The sequence below is a fragment of the Mauremys reevesii genome, linkage group 2, assembly GCF_016161935.1.
Source record: "Mauremys reevesii isolate NIE-2019 linkage group 2, ASM1616193v1, whole genome shotgun sequence".
NCBI classification, from domain to species: domain Eukaryota; kingdom Metazoa; phylum Chordata; order Testudines; family Geoemydidae; genus Mauremys; species Mauremys reevesii.
Genome location: NC_052624.1, coordinates 66512051 through 66535769, shown reverse-complemented (window position 1 = coordinate 66535769; position 23719 = coordinate 66512051). Strand labels below are relative to the sequence as shown.

Below are 23719 nucleotides of genomic sequence, written 5' to 3'. Positions count from 1 at the left end.
CAGTTATCCTAAAGACTTCTGACTTCCCTCTGCTCTGTGCTGCTGGAGCCACAGGTTGCAAGTCTGCTGCCTTCCAGATCTGCTACCTAATGAGTTGTTTCCTTGTCTTTTAATTCCTCTACCAGAACGAGCATTTGCTGCAGGTGTGGTGGGGTGGCACTGGCTGGGCCCAAAATAATCCTTTAACCCCTCGTTGCCCTTTGTGTACACCCTATCATACACACTCTCCCTCAAAATGGAGCCAGGGGAGCTGGGGCCAGGAGATTGCTCCCCCCATTCTGGTGGGCTTTGCTGGTCTGATACTGAATTTGGAATGCACAGGGATGGAGGGACAGATACCAACACATAAGTCAGGAGTTTGTGTCCTTCCTGATATTTAACCATCTTAAAGGTGTATGGTCGTTGATGAGCTTGAATGGGTTTCCCAGGAGATAATACTGGAGTGACTCCATGGCTCATTTTACTGCCAGGTCCTCTTTCTTTGTGACAGAGTAGGCCCATTCTCATGGAAACAGTCCACGGCTCAAATAGAGCCTGGGGTGTTCCTCCCCCTTTATTTCCTAAGATAAGATGGTGCTCAGTCCCACATCCCACATTGACTTTCTGGTCTGCAAAATGAATTCTTTGGAGAAGTCCGGACTGAACAGAACCAGTTCTTTACATAGGAGTTCTTTCAATTCTTGAAAGGCCTTTTCACAGGCCTCGGTTCAGTGTATCTTTTGAAACATGACCAGATCTGTGAGGGGGTGCTATTACTGAAAACCTTGGAACAAACTGACAGTAGTAGTAGTCGTCCCAAAAAACTCCAAATCTGTTTCTTTGTGGCTGATTGGGAGGCTGCTTTGATGGCCTGGACTGTATCTATAAAAGGCTGGACCTGGCCTTTCCTAAAAGGGTATCTGAGGTAGGTGGCTTCTTTCCTTATCTTACACTTTGTGGGGTTCGCTGTTAGTCCAGCCTGCCATAGAGACCGAAGCATGGTAGCAATTTGTGCCAGATATTCTTCCCAGGTTCAGCTGTAGATGATGACATCATCTAAATAGCCTGCTGCATACAAGTTATGTGGCTGAAAAACCTGGTACATGAGGTGTCGGAATGTCGCAGGTGCCCCGTGGAATCCAAAGGGCATAGTTCAGAATTGATAGATGCCAAAGCGAGTGGCAAAGGTGTTTTTTTCTCGTGAGTACGGTGTGAGTGGGATTTGTCAATACCCCTTCGTTAAGTCTAATGTGATGATATACTGAACCTCGCCCAGTCTAGTAGTTTACCCATGTGGGACATGGGGTAAGTGTCAAATCTGAAGATAGCATTGATTATCCTGAAGTCGATGCAAAACCAGACAGTGTCATTGAGCTTTGGGACAAAAAGGATGGGGCATTGGCACTTGCTTCAGGATTCTTCAATGACCACAAAATCCAAAATGGTCTGGACTTCTTCATGCGTGTTCCTGGGAAGTGGCTGGGGATTCTCCTGAAGAAGTAGTCCTGGTTCTGTTTGGATGTGGTGGTACGCGTGATAGGTCCTTCCGGGTTGGAAGGAGAACACTGTCGGGAATGCTTTCATGAGGCTTGTAATGGGGTGCACTCATCTCTCGTGTGTGCCCTCTTGGCCTAGCGCATGCGCCTTCACACACTCTCTCAGATATCCCTGCTCTGCGATAAAGCAGGTGCCTCAGGGCCCCCTCCCTGGAGACAATGTCTTTGCCCTCTTGAGACTTCCTGGCTACAGATCTCCAGTTGTGCCACTATAGTTCACTTCCCCTTTGGGGTGCTTCAATGTCCAGGCCACTTCCCGCAGGTGGCTAGTAGAGGGTGGGGGAACCCGGGCCCACCCACTACCCCGGGTTCCAGCCTAGGGACCCTGTAGATCGCAGCTGCCTGCTGTGTCCCTTTAACTATGTCACACGGCTTCTCTAATTTCCTGGGCCACTTCCCTGTGGCCCGCTCCATCTTCACCCTTACCTTGGGGCCTTGTCCTAATGGAGTACCAGCAACCAGCTCAGGGAACCTTCTCACTTTCCTCAGCTTCTGGCAGCACTGGCCTGTCCAGGGTTCTGTAGCTCCATCAGCCAGCCACACACCATCCACACTCTTACACCTCCAGCAAGGAACTGAACTCCCTCTGGCCCTGCAGCTCTTCTTATATTAGTCTGCTGGGCCCTGATTGGCTATGTCCCACACAGCCAAGCTAGGCAGCTTGGAGTACCCTCTTCATTGCCCTTTTTTTCGGGTGGGGTGTCGCAGTGCCATAAGGTCTCCAGCAGGGGGCCTCAGAGGGTCTGGTATACCCCATCACAAGGCTCCTCACCTGGGCCCTTTGTTCAAGGTAAAGTTGTTCTCTCACCTGTATAGCATCTGGAGAGAGGGCATAAGGTACTTAGGGCCCCAGTTCTGGTTCATGGCGGTATGGGGTGAAAAATAGGCTCTCTCATTCTTTCCATACCTTCAGCAGATTGATATGAAGATCTACGTGGGCCTCCATTTTTCAGGCAGTCTAATCTCATAAATCTTGAACCAGCTGCTGCTGCTGCTGGGTAGCCATTTGCTGCAAGAGCTGTTGCTGCTACTGGTTCTCCATCACCCATTTCAGCAAACATTCTAAATCCATCATGGCTGACCATGGCCGACCAACCAGCCCACGTTGCTTTAAATAGGGCTAGTAGAGTCAGTCCTCCCTTCCCTTGGGGTAGAAAGGTGCCTGTGTTCTCCACCAATTTCTAACCATCCTCAGTTGGGGGTTTGTCAGGAAGCGTGGCCCAGTCGTCAGGGTTATAACCCATGAACAGCAGAGGAGTGTTGGTATGGAAGCCCGGGCAGTCCCACTCTACGAGGCTCCAACCCAGGGCCCTTTGGGACTACCAGTGATCTGGAAACCAAGGCTGCTTAAAGCTGCCCTCCCTGGGTCACTTCCTATCTTCCTCCAGGCCCTGGGCCAGCTCAGTCCAAGGCTTTCCCCTGCTGGGGTACTCCACACCAAGAAAGTAAAAACAGATTACCAATGTCCAGGGTTCACATGTGGGGGAAAGGGGAATGCTTCTCTCTCTGACTGTTTCTGGGGTGGGTCCTCCTTTCCTTCATGGAGGGCCCTTTGTTGCAGTTGTTCTAGAGATTTTGGCCTTCCTTCTGCTCTGTGCTGTTTTTTGAGCCTCAGGTTCAGGTCTGCTCTTTTCCAGGTCTGCCACCAAATGAGCTGTTTCCCTGTGTTTTAATTCCTCTACCAGATGGAGCATTTGCTGCAGGTGTGGTGGGGTGGGGATGAATGGACCCAAAGTAATTCCTTAAGCCCTTCTTGCCCAGTGTGGGGTTTGTACACCGCATCTCAAACAGCTGCAGCAGAAGAAATCTTATTTACAAGCTCATTTTTTTTAAAGCCGTGCGCTGAGTAATATCCAGTGAGTATGACTTTTTTACCATTTTGTTTCAGGGTCCAGCTTAGACATAAGAGGTCTATCATCTGCAGTGTGTACAACTTCAGAGTCATCTGCTGGTACTGTCAGCAGTGCTGGAACTAAACATATGTCAGACAGTAAATTACCTGTATCAACCCCTCACCCCCAACTTTCTTCATCATCCAGTAAAACCATGGATGAGTTCAAAATCAGAACCAGAAAATTCCTGCAAGACTCCAGAGATTAAAAGATTTCTCAGTTCATTTATGCAATAAATTCTCCCTTTCATCTTGTTCAGAACAAACATCACATTGACATGGTTCAATTTGTTATGACCAGGCTACATTGCACCTGGCAGAGCAGACGTTGCTGGAAGTTTGCTGAATACAGTGTCTGAGAAGGAAGTCGAACAGTATACAAAAAACATTGACAGGAAATTTGTTAATCTGATAGATGGAATGATGTGCACAATGATCCAGTAACATGTGCTGGTGTGACAACAGACGCTGAGCTCATCTATTTTACAGAAACAATTAACACATCAGGAAGTGCCCACACAGCAGCATACTTGTAGCAGCAGTAAAAGCTCTAACAAACTGAACAAAAATTGAAGTGTCAAGTGCAACAGAAATATTGCAAATGTAGTAAAGATGAGAAGAAATCTAGAGGAAGTTAATGAAAGGAACCTGAAACTTATAACATGTGGGTGCAGTTCTCATTTCATGCATCTTTTAGCCAAAGACTTAAGTACAACTCAGGAATAAAGGAAAAATATTGTTGAAATTGCCAAATACTTCAGCTTCACTGAATCAAGCAGGAGACTCCAAACCAATTCTCCAAGATGTATGACCAAATTCCTTGGTTGACTGTTTTGAGCTATTTATTAAGAACTAGCCTATTCTGAGGATAATTTATGAAGAAAATTGTGACTGTGACAGAATGCTGGGAATCAAAAGCTGAGCCAGCACTCTGATCACTTAAACACCAATTAACTCCCCCAATGTGGCCCTGACTGTGCCTAATTAGTGGATTAGAATGGGCTGAGGACTAACAGCTTAGTCCATTAATGCAGAGGGTGGAAGGCAGCACAGGAAGAAGTTCTGGGGGAGAAAGGCAGGTTAGCAGAGCCAGAACCAAGAAGAATCTCCGGGTGGAGAGATCTCATCCCTTTCCTCTCCACTCCTTTTGTCAGAGGAACTGATGTTGTAAGTGGTGTGATGTATGGATTGCTGGAAAGACCAATGCAAATAAACAACATGTTGGTCATTAACAAATGAAGCTCTGCTAATAGGCTATGTAGACTGAGGAGACAGGAGTGGGACCCTACCCTGCACAATGACAAAATTTGATGGAACTATCACAGCCAGAGTAGTCAACATCAGACTAAAGAGAAGTGTAGAAGATAAGCTGAATATACAGAAACTTATTTCCATAGCCCTGGACAAATTGCAGAAAGATTGCTGCTGTATTGCTGATGCTGTTGATATTTGGAAAGAACTTCAAGAGACACTACTGGCACTGATAGAGTGCACAATGCAAGAGCAACAGTGGGAGAATTTCAGAAAATCCTTAGTCTAATAAGGCAATGGAGGTGAGCAGCCAAGAACCATAGGTCTGCAACCAGTGGTATAAGGGTTTCCAGCTCCCCATCACACAGCTAGGAGATGGAATACCCACCTCTGCCAAGTTCAAGTATGGTGCTCTTCTGCCATTTTCCTTGAATAGCAAGGCTTTATAACATCTGCAAGTTAGACATTCCAGTTTTCACCTGACAAATATATCGAAAATACAACTGCAGAAGAGACTTAGCTAGTGAACCAGTAAACAGCTTTCACCAGGAGTAAAGTTTTCCAATGACTACTCCTAGATTAGCTATCAGAGAGGAAAAATATCAGTCCAGAGCAAGTCCCCAGTAAAGCATAATTATAGTAGCTTTCTCCCCACTCCCCCCACTTTTTACTTTTCTTCTTCTATCCCTTTTATTTCATATGAAATTTTTCAATATTCTTTGGCACTGGTCATGCTGACAAAACAATATTTGTCCTAATTCTAGACAGATATTTCAGATAAGTAGCCGAGAGACTGCACACCTAACCCAATTGTCTTTGGGTCATTCTTTTGGCATTAATGGGTAATATATATCAATAATTATCAACATATCAATAATTGGGTAATATATATCAATAATTTTATCAAACTCAGCTGCATGCATGTAAATAGAAATGTATTTTACTATGGCTACTGTGGTTGGTGCAATAGACACCTCCAATTAAAAGAAGCTTTTAATGTCAAGTTTTGTGGCAGCACATTGATAAAAGAAACTGCAAACAAGACAGCAATCAATAATAACCTCATAATAGATCAGCCGGGATTTGGCCAGACAATCAAAGTCGATTTATAATGAAGTGTAATTGATCTTTCTACTGCTGCAAGTGCTGTCCCAAACTGAGAGTGTAAGAAAACAAAGCTTCTGCATGTTATTTATGTGTACAACGAGTACTTGTCACCAATACTTCTCCTTCTTGGAAAAGATAAAGATCAGACTAAATTTGTCTGATGCCAGTGATTCATTTGGAAAGCTTGTTTTTAGTATCTCACTAAAGAGTAAAGAGTAGAAATCATACTTACAAGCCAGGCAAAATTCCTATTCTCCCCAGAAAACAAGTTTACATTAAACACTCTGTGCCCCATAGTGCCTCTGAGGTACCACCCTGCAGTGAGAGTGGTGCAGAGGATATCTTCAGAGGAGAATTCCTTACTAAATACAATACTATGGGGCACATCTGCTGCTATACCACACTGGTGTTTGCAGCATACTCCTTCTGTGTGAGGGGAAACAAGGCTATGACCCCTCTTTCTCGATGTCTCTTCTTACCCCCATTGCGGGGGATGTCTTATTCCAAAGGAGAGTTATGAAAAGAGCATCCCTTCTCTCTGAGGAGTAGGGGGGACTGCAGTTGTACCCCCGTGCTATGAAGGAGCATAAAGGAAGCGGCCTCTTTGCACTGATTCACTCTTGAACCCGATGGAGAAATAGGACACGATCTGGTCCTACATGTGCAGTGTCCCAAAAATGAAAAAGGAAAAAATAAGTAGTACCAAGATAATATAAAATTTATCAAAACAACAAATAATCCACAAATTCTCCACTAACAAGTCTGCATGTCTCTCAGTTCATTATGAACAGAACATTTAGGAAAAACTAAGGATGGAAAATAGAGCCAAGCAGATCCTGCTTCCACATCTCAAACCAGACATCCTCTACATACAAAGACATTAAACTCCTTTTAAAACTCAACAGCCATTTCTCCTTACTTCACAAATTCCTTCACTGACACCAAACACTTGGCTTCTGAGGGAAAGAATAATAAATGAACACCAGCCTATTCTGTGATATCAGATTGTGAGTTGAAGTTGATGGAAGGAAACTGCTGAGTAAAAGGTAAAGATTAAAGAAGCGGGACATAAACTGGGGGATGGGAAGGAAAATATCCCAGGTCTACATACAGAAGCAGAGAGAATGGCCTTTCTTAGAAAAAATTAATAGGCCCAACACAGTGTCACCTTTCAGGCTGATGATGACAGACTGCAGTGCAGGTAGGCCGGTATGGTGTTCCAGCAAGCTATTTACAGCTGGTACAGCCTACTGGAGGAGAGGGCTGGGGGGGCAGGTCTGGGAGTTCTTTTCCTTTCCCCGCTGGGAAGGGCAGCGGGGAAAGGAGCAGAACACCGGCAGCCCCCCAGTGGCTGTACTGTCTGCTCCAAGCCTCTCCCCCAGCCCTGTCCCTGCAGCAGGACGAGGACAGAGCCCTCTTCCCCCGCTCTGTAACATGGGAGGGGACAGGGAGAGCATGGGGGCCCTGGGCTGGGTGGTGAGGAGTCACATGGAGGATCACGTGGGGAGGTCACATGCTCACCATAGCTGGTGCCTTCTCCCCACCATGTACCAGTAAGATATGGATTTTACTTGCACCACTGATGACAGAGGCCTGGTCTACACTAGGCGTTTAAATCGGTTTTACGAGCGTAAAACCGATTTAACGCCACAACCGTCCACACTAGGAGGCACCATATATCGATTTTAATGGCTCTTTAAACCGGTTTCTGTACTCCTCATTAACGAGAGGAGTAACGCTAGTATCGGTATTAACATATCGGATTAGGGTTAGTGTGGACGCTGATCGACGGTATTGGCCTCCGGGAGCTATCCCACAGTGCACCACTGACCGCTCTGGACAGCAATCTGAGCTCGGATGCAGTGGCCAGGTAGACAGGAAAAGCCCCGCGAACTTTTGAATATTTCCTGTTTGCCCAGCGTGGAGCTCCAATCAGCACGGGTGGCGATGCAGTTAAAAATCAAAATAAAGAAAGAGCTCCCGCATGGACCATGCGGATGTGATCGCTGTAAGGGCAGGCAAATCTGTTCTATCAGCGCTCCGTTACAGAAGACGAAATTCAAAATCATTTTTAAAAAATCTCCAGACAGACGCCATAGCAGGGGCTCAGCGCACTGCTGCGTGACAAACGAACGGAAAGCCCAAGAATCAAATGGACGCTCATGGACTGGAGGACTCAAGCTATCCCACAGTTCCTGCAGTCTCCGAAAGTATTTGCATTCTTGGCTGAGCTCCAAATGCTTCTAGGGTCAAACACAGTGTCCGCGGTGGGTCAGGGCATAGCTCGGCAATTTACGCACCCCCCTACCCACCCCAGAAGTGAAAGGGAAAACAATCCTCTCTTGACTCTTTAACATGTCACCCTATCTTTACTGAATGCTGCAGATAGACCCGATGCTGCAGCACTCAACACCAACATCCTTGCTTCGCCCCGCCATGGGTGGCTGATGGTGCAATACGACTGGTACCCGTCCTCATCATCAGCCTATTGGCAAAAGGGGCAGTGCAAAAGGACTGGTAACCATGATGACCAGCATCTGTTAGGTCGATCAAGGGTGCCTGGTCCTAATTTTTCATGGTAGATGGTGCAATATGGCTGATAACCATCATCATCATAGAAACAGGGGGCTGAGCTCCATCAGCCCCCACCCTTCATGTGTAAAGAAAAGATTCAAGTGCCCCTGAACTAGCAGAGGGATGCTGGGCTCCTCTCCTACACACTCCTTACTGTCCTGTCTGGACTATCATAGCAGCTGGAGGCTGCCTTCCACTCATATCACTGTGTCTTATTCCTGCATTCTTTATTACTTCATCACACAAGTGGGGGGACAATGCTATGGTAGCCCAGGAAGGCTGAGGGAAGAACGGAATCAACAGGTGGGGTTGTTGCAGGAGCACCCCCTGTGAATAGAATACAGCTCATAATTTCTGCAGGATCTGACACAGAGCAGCTGTGCTCTCTGGTTCTCTGATACAGTGGTTCTCTAGTACACTTGCCCATATTCTAGGCAGGACTAGGGGACTTGCCCATATTCTAGGCAGGACTGATTCTATTTTTAGATACCAAAAAGGAGGGATTGACTCAGGGAGTCATTCCCAATTTTGTTTTTGCGCCCTGGCTAAGAGCAGCCAGGGGCACTTATGACAGCAGCAAATGGAACAGTGCAAAAGGACTGGTAGCCACAATCATCTTATTACCAATTTATGGTATGGTAGATGGTGCAATATGGCTGATAACCATCCCTGCTATCATGCAAAAGCAAAAGCATGCTGCTGTGTAGCGCTGCTGAATCGCCTCTGTGAGCGGCATCTAGTCCACATACGGTGACAGTCACAAAAGGCTACACAGGCTCCATGATTGCCATGCTATGGCATCTGCCAGGGCAATCCAGGGAAAAAAGGCATGAAATGCTTGTCTGCCGTTGCTTTCCCAGCGGAAGGAGTGACTGACGACATTTACCCAGAACCACCCGCGACAATGAATTTCTCAACCCGGAAATTCAAAGGGGCGGGGGAGGGGAGGCGGGGGAGGCTGCGGGAACTATGGGATAGCTACGGAGTAGCTACCCGCAGTGCAATGCTCCAGAAATCGACGCTAGCCTCGGACCGTGGACGCACACCACCGATTTAATGTGTTTAGTGTGGCCACGCACACTCGATTTTATAAAATCTGTTTTACAAAACCGGTTTATGCAAATTCAGAATAGTCCCGTAGTGTAGACGTACCCAGAGCAGGTTCAAGTTAACCATTTGATTCAACCATCAGCTGTAAATGGGACTAATGGAAGAAAGAGAGGAGAACCCTATGATGTACATTCAAGGGCATATAAAAAAGAGGAGAAACTCTGACTTCACAGAAGTCACCACAGAGTTCCCAGAATCCAGGGCAGTTGGACTGCAAAGTCCACATCTACAGGAAGGTGCCAGACAGGGAACGTCTACACTGCACACTAACTCTGGGCTCTGACTAAGCCCCGCCAGCACAAATCAGTCAGCAAGCACTGAGGTGCCAGGTTCTAGGACTCTGCTAGGGGAATAGGTGAAAGACCAAGGCGTGCTGTGACTCGGGTCCAAGCCTCACCATTTTGTAGTGTGGACGCAACTCAAGCTGCAGATCCAAGTCAGAAGGTCTGCATAGTTCAGTGTGGATGATTAGTGTGACTATGAGACCCAGGGTTCAGCAATTGTAAAACCAGCTTTACAATGCAGTGTGGACACTCAAGTGTGGGCTTGGAAACACTGAATCCACAGACACAGGTTTACAATGCAACGTACACATACTCACTGAGGCCCAGAATCAGAAAACAGTGATAGGACACTGCCCTGCCCCAGCAGGCTTTGAAGCACATGGAATCCAAAACTGGGTCCTTATGACCACCCATAAGGGGGACCTAGACTTGTCCTTAACAATTTTAATCAGAAACTGAAGATTCAATACTAGATGTTAACCTGATTTTCAGTGTCACGGGTTGCTCTCTAGAATGGAAGTTGCACAAAAGCTTCCTTATGGAACACCTGCAGTATGCCCTTGGTGATTATTAATGTCTCCCTTACAATGGACCCAGTTCTTCCCCCTCTAGCTTTCATCAGCCAGGAAAGGCATGGGCCCAAAGAATAATTTGTGGAACAATGAGTTCTCAATAACTCTAGTAACTCTGATGAACCTTCACGGCCTAAACTCAAGCAGAGAAGTCTTAACCTTTGTACCCTCAAAATACCACTCTGTCTGTACAGAAGCAGACAGCTCAGTTTGAATCTGCTCTATTTTAACCACAATGTAATCAGAATGAGAGATTCAAATCAGCCAACAAGAAAATCAACTCCGTGAATGTCTATACTTCAAGACAGAGCTGTACATTCCAACTTGAGGAGACATAGCAATGCTAGCCCTGACTGAGCTAGAGTGCTAAAAATAGAGCGTAGCTGTGGCCCTGCAAGCACCAGGAGAGGCTAGCTGCCATTACTCATTATGGTGGTTGGTCATAACAACATAAGAATGGCCATACTAGGTGAAACCAATGGTTCATCTAGCCCAGTATCCTATCTTCTGACAGTGGCCAATGCCAGAGGGAATGAACAGAACATGGCAACTGAGTAATTCTCTGTCATCCAACACAGGCGACACAGGGCCAGAAAGGTTAGGCAACTTGCTGGCTAATTGACCTAAATTCAACCTTTAAAGACATATTAAAGAAGTATATAAATGGTAATTAGGGCTAGTCCTTATAAATAGCTAACATAGCTGTGTTAGATAGACTAGAGCTTTGAAATGCAAACTTGTATTGTTAAAGAATTAGAGGTAATGTTAATTGTATGTGTTTACTTGTATCTTGGTAGATGTTAACCATGTAAACAGATAGTTCCTGTCTGTTACTATATCTGTTAATTCAAAGATCAAGATGTTAACATTTAGATGAAACTTGGGTGTGAACTCATTGTCTATATTTCACTTCGGGCAGTTTGGGTGATTATGTCACATGATGAAATCTCCAGGAATTCGTCCAACCAAAGCTGGCAATCCTATCTTTCACTTGGCTGTCTGGGAGGAAGCCCATAGGCTGGGTTGCTTTAAGGGAACTGTGTTTTGGCTATTGTGTAACCAGTAAGGTACTGTAGAAGCTATTTTGTTGCTGGCTTGGTGAATTTAAGTATTAGAATACCCACCAGTTTTGGGGATCATCTATCCTATTCCTTGCAGACTGCCTTAACTGAGCAATCTCAGTGTGCCTCCCCTGGAGCCCCAGTCATAACCAGTTTCTGGCAGTCAGAGGTTTAGGGACACCCAAGCATGGGGGTTGCATCTCTGATCATCTTGGCTAATAGCCACTGATGGGCCTAACCTCCATGAACTTATCTAATTCTTTTTTTGAACCCACGTATACTTTTCATTTTAGCAACATCCCATTAACGAATTCCCACAGGTTGAATGTGCATTGTGTGAAGAAGTACTTCCTTACGATTGTTTTAAACCTGCTGCCTATTAATTTCTGGTTCTTGTGTTATGTAAAGGGGTAAATAACACTTCCTTAGTCACTTTTTCCATACCATTCACGATTTTATAGACCTCTAAATCATATTCTTCCTTAGTTGTCTCTTCTCTAAGCTGAACAGTCCCAGTCTTTTGAATCTCTCCCCATATGGAAGCTATTCCATACTCCTAATAATTTTTGTTGCCCTTCTTCGTACTTTTTTCATTTCTAATATAGCTTTTTTGAGATGAGGCGACCAGAACAGCATGCAGTATTCAAGGTGTGGACGTACCATGGATTTATATAGTGGGCATTATTATATTTACTGTCTTATTATCTGTCCCTTTCCTAATGGTTCCTTACATTCAGTTAGCTCAGAGGTAGGCAACCTGTGGCACGCGAGCTGATTTTCAGTGGCACTCACACTGCCCAGGTCCTGGCCACCGATCCGGAGGCCTCTGCTTTTTAATTTAATTTTAAATGAAGCTTCTTAAACATTTAAAAAACCTTATTTACTTTACGTACAACAATAGTTTAGTTATATATTATAGACTTATAAAAAGAGACCTTCTAAAAACGTTAAAATGTATTACTGGCATGCAAAACCTTAAATTAGAATGAATAAATGAAGACTCGGCACACCACTTCTGAAAGGTTGCCGACCCCTGTTAGCTTTTCTGACTGCCACTGAACATTGAGTGGATGTTTTCAGAGAAGTATCCATGATGACTCCAAGATCTCTTTCTTGAGTAACAACTAATTTAGACCCCATCATTTTGTAGGTATTGCTGCGATTATGTTTTTCAATGTGCATTACTTTGCATTTATCCACACTGAATTTCATCTGCCATTTTGTTGCCCGGTCAGCCAGTTTTGTGAGATCTGTTTGTAACTCTTCACAATTAGCTTTGGACTTAACTATCTTGAGTAATTTTGTATCATCTGCAAACTTTGCCACCTCACTCTTTACCTCTTTCTCAAGATCATTTGTGAATATGTTTAACAGCACTGCTCCCAGTACAGATCACTATGGGACACCGCTATTTACCATTTTCTACATTCTGAAAACTGACCATTCAGTCCTACCCTTTGTTTCCTGTCTTTTAACCAGTTACTGATCCATGAGAGGACCTTCCCTCTTATCCCATGACATGTCAAAAACTTTCTGAAATTCCAAGTACACTATATCCACTGGATCAACCTTGTCCACATTTATTGACCCCATCAAAGAAATCTAATAGATTGGCGAAGCACGATTTCCCTTTAGAAAAGCCATGTTGCCTCTTCCCCAACAATCATGTTCACCTATGTGTCTGATAATTCTGTTCTTTATTATAGTTTCAACCAATTTGCCAGGTACTGAAGTTAGGCTTACTGACTTGTAATTTCCAGGATCGCCTCTGGAGCGTTTTTTAAAAATTGGCATCATGTTATCCCCCAGTCACCTAGTAGAAAAGCTGATTTAAGTGACAGGTTACATACCACAGCTTGTAGTTCTGAAATTTCATATTTGATTTCCTTCAGAACTCTGGGGTGAATGCCATCTGGTCTTGGTGACTTATTACTGTTTAATTTATCAAAACCTCCTCTATTGATACCTCAAGTCTGCAGCCGTTCTTCAGATTTGTCACCTAAAAAGAATGGCTCAGGTGTGTGAATCTCCCTCACATCCTCTGCTGTGAAGACCAATGCAAGAATTAATTTAGCTTCTCTGTAATGATCTTGTTTTTCTTGAATTTAACTAGCTCCCTCATTTCTGCCTACTTCCCCTTTTTGAAGTTAAATGCTACTGTGGTGGGCTTCTTTGGTGCTCCCCCCAAAAAGGTTACTAAAATTATATTATAGTCACTACTACTGACTCAAGCTCAAACACTTGATCAAGTGTGCGACTAGCTACATGAATTGAGCTTTGATAACCCCATAGTTACCATAGTAGCCATAAAGCCCAGAACTGATGCTAAAGATTCATCATCCACATGGATGCTGAAGTCACTGAGTACCATCTAATGTCAACGGACAAAGATTTGGGTTTGGAGAAAGATAATTAATAAACCAAGACTAGCTCAGCTTGACCCTATACTAGGACTCTCATACAAAACGAATAAACTATGGTTACATCTATACATGAAGCTGGGTGTGTGATCTCCAGCTCAAGTAGACATACTTATGTGTGGTCTCATTAAGGTCACATCCTAAAAATAATAGTGTAGCCGCAGTAGCACAGGCAGTGGCAAGCAGCAGCCTGGGCTAGCCATCCCACCTACAAAGTTGCCCAGATTCTCTGGATACATATCCAGGGCAGCTAGCCTATATAGCCGCTCACAGCAGCATGTGGACATCAGCCCATGCTACTATGGCTATATTTCTATTTTCTGTGAGCTATCTGGATGACAGCTAGCATGCATATGTCTACTTGATCTGGAACTCACACCCCCAGCTCCAACTGTAGACATAGCCCATATGAGATACAGTTTTAGTCTAGGAGACCACTTACGTGGTACAGACACACCACCCCATCTCCAATCCCCCTTAGGCTCATACTGTACCAAAAACTTGACTGATACCAACTGTGTCAAGACAGGTCAAGCATATTATCCAATCAGGTTTCAGTAATACTTGTTAGATTACGGGCTTCATCCAGACAGACAGGTTCTCTGTAATAGCTGGCTTCTTTTGTATGATGCCCCAGCATGCACTTTGCTGGTATCATCGCTCTCATCACACTGCTGCAGACTGGGGACAAAATAAGTATTCTCTTCCTTGTCATTGCATAGTTTTAAATTTTTTTCACTATTCCTATTGTTTATCCTGTAGGGTATATGACATTAAGAAAAAAATGCAATGGTGTGGAAGAACCACTTGCCTTATCTCCAGGCTTCAGTCTGCAACACTGTTCAGTGACAGGTGTGATGACACCAGCAGAGTGCATGCTGAAGTATCACACAGAGGAAGTTGCAGTTCATGAACTTGAGGGGAAAAAAATAAAACATTGTTAAATGGTGAAAAAATGATACGTAATGTCCCCTTTACTAGTCCCTAATCAAAATATCCTGATGCTTTTATAAAGTGTACAGATTACATTCAGGATTCTTTTGCAGCTTCATCAACCCAGGAAAATAAGCATCTTAGTATCCTGGGAAACAGACTTAGGTGATTCTCATTACTTTTTTTAAATTAATATTCTGAAAACATGCCCTGACTTACTATAGTGTAGACAAATACAAAAGATCCTCCTTTTTTAAAATTCCTGGGTAAAATTCTGGTTCCAATGAAGTCAGTGGCAAAATCCCCATTGTCTTCTATGGAACCAGCACTTTAGCTCCTGTGTGTATCATTTCTATCTTCCTTACTAAATGTCCACTTTACCCACAATATACATTAAGCATCCAATTCAACTACCACTAAAGACAACATATGTCTTTCCACTGACTTCAAATGCCTAGTAAAACATACCCAAAATCCCAGAATTTCAATGACACTGTAGTGAATGCTGACTGACTAGAATAATTTTTTATGCATTGTATCTTTTTGTCAAGAATATGTAAAATAACAAGTATCCTGGGATGTTCTAATTAAGTCATGCTTACTTACTAAGTGTTTCTTTAATAACTATACTGTTCCTGTATTGTACTAAAGACATTTTCACCGGTTTTATCCCTGCAGTATTGTATTCTTTAGTAATTACTTTACTGCAGACTAACTCTTTCATTGAAGAGGACTTGCATCCTATCCTAGTTTATTGAGCAAATATATAGAGCCCTCTAGTCACTCACTGTGCAAACAAATTCTACTGAATAACTGTTGACCACTTTGCTAGGGTAAATGTTTACTGTAGTTTTTACAGCCGGGAAAGTATTTCTGTCAAAGAACTGTTAAATATTAAATTACTGTATCTGTCTGAGATAGACTGACCCTGAAACAGTGGGTGCTTTGAAAATATCCGTATTAACCACATGCCACATCCAGAATGAAACAACAATGTAAACCAAAGATAGCCTATGCACTTACCATGGTAACCAAGGTTTGTTTGAAAAACATTCCACAAGGTAATGTTTGCTGTCACCCTGATTTCACATTGATAGTAAATGACAAATTGGAGCAACTCTGTTAAAACATAATTCTGAACAGACTGTGAGGCATATGCTAGCACAAAGTAAAAAAGGTAAGAAATTATTATTATGGAGAGGTGATAGTCTCTCTCTAAATTAAGACTGAATTTGTCTTCCCATTATATACCTAATTTTCACAACTACCTCCTAATTTAACAGTAGCAGGCCAAAAAACCAAAAAAGAACGTCCTTGGGATTTGTGAACAGAAAGTGTCCTTGCCTGGGCATCTTAATTTCAATTTGCCCCAAAATGTAAGAAAATGTATCTACAGTGTCACAGACAGCTTCAGGCTCTCCTCTGCGGTGTCCACCCCATTAAATAATTATAAAGCACAGGCTGGATCCCCTTCATGTCCTTCCTCCATCTAGTGAAAAGGCTAATGTTTATATAGTGACCTTTATTTCCCACCACACCTTGCCAGAAACTAGGATACTAATATCGCTGCCAACAAAAATGGTTACCCACCATTTTATAACTATTGTTCTTCAAGATGGGTTGTTCATGTCGATTCTAATCTAGGTGTGCATACGCCCATGTGCACAGTCTTCGGAGATGTTTGACTTAGCAGTATTCCTAGGGCCAGCTGTGTCGTCCTCTTGAGTGCTGCGCTCATGCCTTGGTATATCAGGCGCTGCCGGCCCTACGCCCGCTCAGTTCCCTCTTGCTGACAACTCTGACAGAGGGGTAGGAGGACAGGTAATGGAATGGGCATGGGCAACACATCTTGAAGAACAACAGTTATGAAAAGGTGGGTAACCATTTTTTCTTCTTCAAGTGCTTGTTCATGTTGATACCATTGTACGTGACTCCCAAGCAGAATCCTCGGAGGTGGGCTCACAGTTCAATGCATTGCAGATTGTAGAACTGCTCTGCTGAAACCGGCGTCTTCTCAAACTTGCTGGGACATGACCTTGATCAGAAACGCCAGGTGCAGGCACAGCTGACCTTTGTCCTTGAAGACCGTATAGGGCAGTTCAAAAGTGAGCCCTGATCTCTGACCCCCTATGGGCTGACGTTATAGCAACCAAGAAAGAAACCTTCCAGGAGAGAAGCAGGAGGGACCAGGAAGCCAAGGATTCAAAGGGATGACCCGTGAGCCTGGACAGCACAAGATTCACATCCCAAGGAGGGCCCGGTTCCTGGACATGTGGGTAGACGCGCTCCAGCCCTTTCAAGAATCGCATTGTCATGGGATGGGCAAAGAGAAACCTGCCCTGGACCGGGGGCTGTAGCAACAAGATGGACACCAGGTGGACTTTGATGGAAGAGAGGGAGAAACCTTGAAGCTTAGGATGCAGCATTTAATCCAGGATGTCCTGAAGCGAGGCCTGCAAGGCCTGAAGGTGCCACTCCGAGGCCCAATACTGGAATCTTTTCCATTTTGCCAGGTAAGTTGCCCTGGTTGAGGGTTTCCTATTGCAGAGCAAAACTTGCTGAACACGGGCCAGACATGCCCTTTTGTCCACGCTCAGCCATGCAACAGCCAAGCTGTCAGGTGCAGCACTGCCAAGTTCAGATGCAGCAGGTTGTCATGGTTCCGAGACACCAGATCCGGTTGAAGAGGTAGCCGAAAAGGCAGGCTGTCGACAGGTCCAACAGCATGCCGAAGCAGTGCTGATGGGGCCACGAGGATGGCGCGCTCTCTCTCCTGCTTGACTTTAACCAGGACCCTGTGGATCAATGACACCGGCGGCAAGGCATACATGAGTGCCCCAATGAAGGGATGAGGAAGGCATCCGAAAGGGAACCTTTCTCCAGACCCTGGATGGAGCAAAACTGGTGGCACTTCCTGTTCTGCCTGGACATGAACAGGTCCACCTGGGGAATTCCCCACCTTTGGAAGATTACATTGACCATCTCCAGATGGTGGGACCACTCCTAGCGAGACGAGAAGGTCCTGTTGAGGCAATCTGCTAGGACATTCTTGGAGCCGGGTAGATGAATGGCATGCCATGCACAGAAGTTCCAAAGGTTGAGCACCTCCTGACAAAGGGCTGAGGATCTGGCCCCTTGATGTAATACAACATAGCGGTATTGTCCATCAGGACCTGCACCGCCTTACCTTTCAGGTGGGGCAAGAACACCTGGCAGGCCAGGCATTGATAAGGAGGGCCAGACTGTCTTGTAGCCAATGGCCCTGGGTGCTGAGCTCGCCCATGTGGGCTCCCCAGCCCAGATCCAAAGCATTGGAGACCAGGGTCAGCAATGGGGATGGGAGGCAGCACCAACTTGGGGTCAAGACACCAACTCAGGGACAAAATGACTTGGCTCAACACCATAACCACTTGGTCAAGTGAGTGCCTTTTGGGGAGTCCAGGCGCACCTGCAAAGGCCGCTGACATGTACATGCATGTGGCCATATACCTCACAAGGTGTGGGCTGTAGTGAGTGGGTGGTTCCTTAAATGGCAGATTAGATCCACCATGGCCTGAAAACATGCTTCTGGAAGGAAGGCCCTGGCCAGTGTGGAGTCAAGAATGTCCCAGATGAACTCTATGCATTGGACTGGCGTTAATGTGGACTCTTCTGTGTTTATCAACAGGCCCAGGTCACAGCAAGTGGAGTGTACCAGGTCGAGGCTCCTCTGCACCTGATCCAGAGACCTGCCCTAGTTGTCGAGGTACGGAAACAGGTGGACTCCCCAACGTCTGAGGTAAGCGGCCACCGGCGCCATGCACTTTGTGAACACCCTCAGAGCCAAAGAGAGTGCCATGAACTGGAAATGGTGCCCTCCCACCAGAAATGGAGGAAGCACCTGTGGCCCGGGAATATAGAAATATGGAAGTAGTGTCTTTCAAGTCAAGAGCGACGTACCAGTCTCCCAGATCCAGGAATGCATAGACTAAAGGGGGAAAGGAAAAACCACATGAAAGACAAAACCTCAGGTAAGAGGAATATGGGAAAGAAAGACAGACAGACAGAAAGAAAGGTATGAAACTCGCTGGGAAGGAATGGTCTATCTTGGTGCAACCTGAAAGTTTTTTTCTGAACAGCTGAAATGCCCAGATAAATGATTTCACCACCTTGGAGTTAAGGTTGAATAGACATAACAATGACCTTTGTTCAAAAATTCTTTAAGAGAATTACCATTTTAAAAAATATCCTAATTCTAAAAATCCAGATATTCCAAATTTATGGATAGTATAGAAATGCCCAGAAAGGAGAAACTCTGCTCCCAGTGTCACCAACCTCAGAACAACCGGACATTTAGACACATTTTCCATCAACAACAACAGAGGTTCATTTTATCTGTGATTTAGCTGTAATCCCAACAATTAAAAACACCTTGAACTACAATATCCTAATCTTACAGTAATTACACAGTACGGTATCATTTAAACCAAACTGCACCTGTGTTTACATCACTGAGCCATGCACGGATCCCATAGTCCTACTTGAACGCCTAGTTAACTAATTTTTCTTTCTACAAACAGTGCTACTGTTTGAGCTCCTCTAAGTATGAAGGGTCTGGTATGGTTACTATTCCAAAACTATTTGTGCCAGGAAATTAGCTCTAAAATGTAACTCCATATACATATTTTCAGATCCTAGGTTAATGGTTTGATTTTCTAATTTTTTTAAAAAGGGAAACAGTTGAGCTGTTTTGTTTGAAAACACAAAACTAGTAGAAAAATCCTGGAAGAGAATATCTACATTTCATCATATTCCAATTTTAGAGGAGTTCATTTTAAAAAATCAAAAGCTCTAACCCCATGTGACAGATTGTCTCTTTCCCATGCCATATTTCTGCAACTGAAATCAGGTGGAGGTTTTAAACTCTATAAATTCAAAACTGTAATGTAACAAATCATTGTACACCTGTGAAAAAGCTATCACTCTGCAAAAAGTTACAAGTTAATGTATAAACAGGTAAATTTCTAACATATTTACATACACTAATTCAAAATCTTGTGAATTTGCATGAGGTAAGAGGTATTAATTTTTACATTCCTCCTTACATATACATAATGTAAACTTCATAATTCATCACTCTGCTACAGAATTCATATCTTTTAGTCTTTTTTTACACAGTTCTTTTTTTCCTCATGCAGTATACTTCTGAATTTTTTATGTATTTCTAAAGACACCATTTACAGATTTGCTGAAGTTTATAATAGCTAAAGTGAAAATTAGAGTTGATTATAGAATGCACAACTGCCAAAATAAATGAGACGTACAGGAAAGATGCAGCATATACATATTATATATGTATGAAAAAAAAGGGCGGATTTCAACAGTATCACGCTGCTCATAAAATTACAGTTTCTAAAAACATTAACATTTTCTGCTCTTTGAATCAATGGTGAAAAGAACTACAGCTCTATAAATTCAAAACTGTAATGTAACAAATCATTGTACACCTGTGAAAAAGCTATCACTATGCAAAAAGTTACAAGTTAATGTATAAACAGGTAAATTTCTAACATATTTACATACACTAATTCAAAATCTTGTGAATTTGCATGAGGTAAGAGGTATTAATTTTTACATTCACCGCACATTAAAAACAGTGTCAGATGCTGAATGTTCATGGGAATAAATTTTCAAGCACAAGTAATGAAGCATGAAATAGGAAGTCACAGATTCGAATGACCTTTGAAAACAGACATGGTACAGTATATTATAAAAAAAAAGTCTTTCAAGCAGCATACATAAACCACAAAGGACTACTCACCATGTCATATGCAGTTACAATCTTTTTCAAGACCTCTGGAACAGTCCCTTGGATCTCCATAGTGGGATACTGATCACTGAGATTCAGTAGTACCAAGGGTGTACTATCAGGTCCGACCAAGCGGGTAGACACTGCCAGAATACACTGCATAAGATTTGCTACAGGAGAAAGGCCACATAATTCTTTGAATGAAACTACTGCATTCTGTTAAAAAGAAAATAAAAAAGTTACTTTACAGTTAACCATGATTTTTAGTCTCTCATTCATTTAGTTTAATAGACTTACATTTCATTGTATAATAGTTATAACCAAGCAACAGTGTAGAACTATTGGCGGTTTTGTCCTGGAAAAATGGCAGTTTTCCAAAGCAAACAAAGTACCACAGATATTTGCAATATTTTATTTATCAGAGATATTAAAATCCTGCCACAGAAAATAAATATTACTTAGAATAAAGAGGTTGTAATATGCTACTATTAACTTCAAATTTTCAATAAATATAAAAACAATGAACTACTAATCCATGTTCATTGAAAAAGCTTTTCAAAATCTTCAAAAAGTATTTAAATTTTTTTTTAAATTCAACTGCTTAAATGTTATGTGCTGAATGTCTCAAAAAAACTTAGTAAGGTGGAGGTGGCAAGTCAGTCCATTTGTAACTTTAAACATACCTATTGTATATGTCAGCATTCTCCAGACATGCTGAGGATCTGCTGGCTCCCACTTGGTGTGATGCCAGAATGCTGCACACCACTAGTGATGTCACACTATCACTTAGATGACCTTCTAGGAGTATTTGTTAAACCCAATATTGTACATATTCCAAGAGTTTATAGTATTTTTATTTTGTAGGCTAGAATATAAAATATATATGTTTAAACTTAAGAAACATTGAAATATTGTAAACATCAGCCATTTATCTTAATCCTATAAAATGATTCCAGCCTCCAGTCAATTCCTATGATGGGAGTGCTCTCCACCATAGTGAATTTAGGGTTGTTGCACTAAGTGGGAGGTGGCAATCTGTGACAAGTCTGGAGTTTGTGGACCTGTAAGATAAAAATCAGTAAGTTTAAGTAACAAATGTTCCAAGTGCTCCTCTTACCTTGGTCATTTGGGATATTCTGCACATATTTTAAAGCATATGACAAGTTTATAGGTCTTAAGTCACATTTTTACTTTCTGAAAGACCTTTATACTGCCAGAGGGGTGTAAAGTGGTTTTAGTGTAAATGGGAATCAGGGCTTAAATGCTTAGGCCACTTTTAACAGACAATCCACATCAAGTTGACAACCTATTTTTAAATGAACATATTATGTATAAATTTGTATACATAAATTATTTCCAGTACAGTGACTGGTACAACACTCAATTATTAACATAAATGTTTAACTGTTAGAGTAATTAGCCACTGGAACAATTTACCTAGGGTTGTGATGGATTATCCAATAGTGACAATTTTTAACTCAAGATTGGATGTTTTTCTAAAAAAATACGTTCTAGGAATTATTTTGGGGAAGTTCTATGGCCTATGTAACACAGGAGGTCAAACTAGATGATCACAATGGTTCTTTCTGGCCTTGGAATCTATTAATTTTATCTTTCAAATAATTCATTTTCAATTTTTAGTAAACCAAGGCTATTTGTAATAATTAGATTGGAATTTAATAAAACAATAGGACATCTGAAAAGACAGACCTTATACGGCTTTTCATTTATAGATCTCAAACTTTACAAATGTGGATAAGCATTACAAACGGCAATTTTACAGAAAAAAAAACCCTAAGACCCAGGGAAGTTAAGTGGCTTGTCTAAGGGCACATAGCGAGTCAGTGGCAGGACAGTGAATAGAATTCAGGTCTTCTGACTCCCAGTTTGATGTCTTACCCACTAACCCCTGCTGACTTTCATGATTCTCTGCACTGCACTGCCAAGCAACGTGGATGTTCTATACCGTATCCCAGTATAATCACAGACATCATACATTCAGCTGTGGTAGTGATACCAGCTTTTGTATTAGTAACACAATGCATATTGCTGACTACAGAAAAAGGCTAGATATGGCTAAAGGGATTCTAATGACTACTCAAACAAGATCTTGGTGTAGTTCATTATACTTCTGAGTGTACTTTATTCCATGAAATACTTTTCTATTTCATATTTAAAATAACTAGATACCTGAAGTTGTCTGTCTTTCTAGCTGCTATATCATGGCAATTATAGTAGTAAATGGATATGTAATTAAGAAATTAAACCATTTCAAATTCCCTGACTTATACATTTTGCACTTGTCTTTATTTTAATGGATTTTTTTTCTTTTTTTTTTTTAGGCCAGTTTATACAGGGTGTAGCACATATTATATTACAATTTAAATTTTATAGACATATTATGCAAATCTGTCAGTTAAAATAATCAAAATTAGCATTCTATCATTCACCTCAACTATATCTCTCTTGGGAACATTTCCAGGTATGCTACTGATAAGTTGGGAAGATGTAAATACATCTTTCAAAGTAAAAGAATGAAATGCATACAAGGAAATTCCTTCCCATGCACTTACCCTAAAACCTCTACTAAATTAAGTTTTTCAAAAAAAAAACCAATCTGAAAAATAAAATAGCATACTAGTTATGAACACACTTTTTAATTGTATATTGAAGTCTTAGGATCCAGGTTTCTCCTTAAGGCACTCTAATTCCATTGTGTATAGGCTAGGAGATTTTTTTTTTAAGAGTCTTTCGTTAATTACAGTTTACATTCATATCTAGTCTCCAATCTGAATCTCATTTACCAGTCATAATCACACCTCCACATTTTGCTAGTGATCTTTGCTTATAGAATGGAATAGGAAGTTGCAGGAGACTGGATACAATTCATAAGAACAAGTGTGCAACACATCATGCAAATCTGTCAGTTAGAATAATTTTGATTATTCTATCATCCGCTTAAACTATATCTGTCTTGGGGACATTTCCACATATACTAGTAATAAGTCGGGAAGATGTAAATGAATCTTTCAAAGTAATAGAACGAAATGCATAAAAGAAAACTCCTTCCCAATCACTGCTCCTAAAAACCCTAATAAAATTACATTTTTCAAAAACACACCAATTCTGAAAAATAAAATAGCATGCTAGTTATGAGCACACCTTCTTATTGTATATTGAAGTCTTAGATCCA

At 42.5% G+C, this 23719-nt stretch overlaps 1 protein-coding gene and 1 long non-coding RNA gene across 9 annotated transcripts in view; one reads left to right on the top strand and one right to left on the bottom strand.

The window, feature by feature from the left end:
• The window catches only part of PLCL2 (phospholipase C like 2), a 247619-nt gene that overhangs the window by 45165 nt on the left and 178735 nt on the right, over positions 1-23719 (bottom strand). For 6 of the 7 annotated variants that reach the window (XR_005593716.1, XM_039522883.1, XM_039522885.1 and 3 more), the window contains one exon: positions 20539-20742. Coding sequence is in view for 6 of the 7 variants with exons in the window: in XM_039522883.1 (XP_039378817.1) it covers positions 20539-20742 (204 nt within the window). In the remaining variant the exon portion in view is untranslated. Of the gene's footprint in view, positions 1-20538; positions 20743-21397; positions 21588-23719 lie in introns of those variants that run through there. The other variant, XM_039522888.1, reaches the window with a different exon arrangement.
• LOC120397207 overlaps positions 15805-23719 on the top strand; it is a 48970-nt gene continuing 41055 nt past the window's right edge. Inside the window, exons 1-2 of one of the 2 annotated variants that reach the window (XR_005593718.1) lie at positions 15805-15915; positions 18406-18516. This is a non-coding gene — a long non-coding RNA (uncharacterized LOC120397207). Of the gene's footprint in view, positions 15916-18405; positions 18749-23719 lie in introns of both variants that reach the window. The other variant, XR_005593717.1, reaches the window with a different exon arrangement.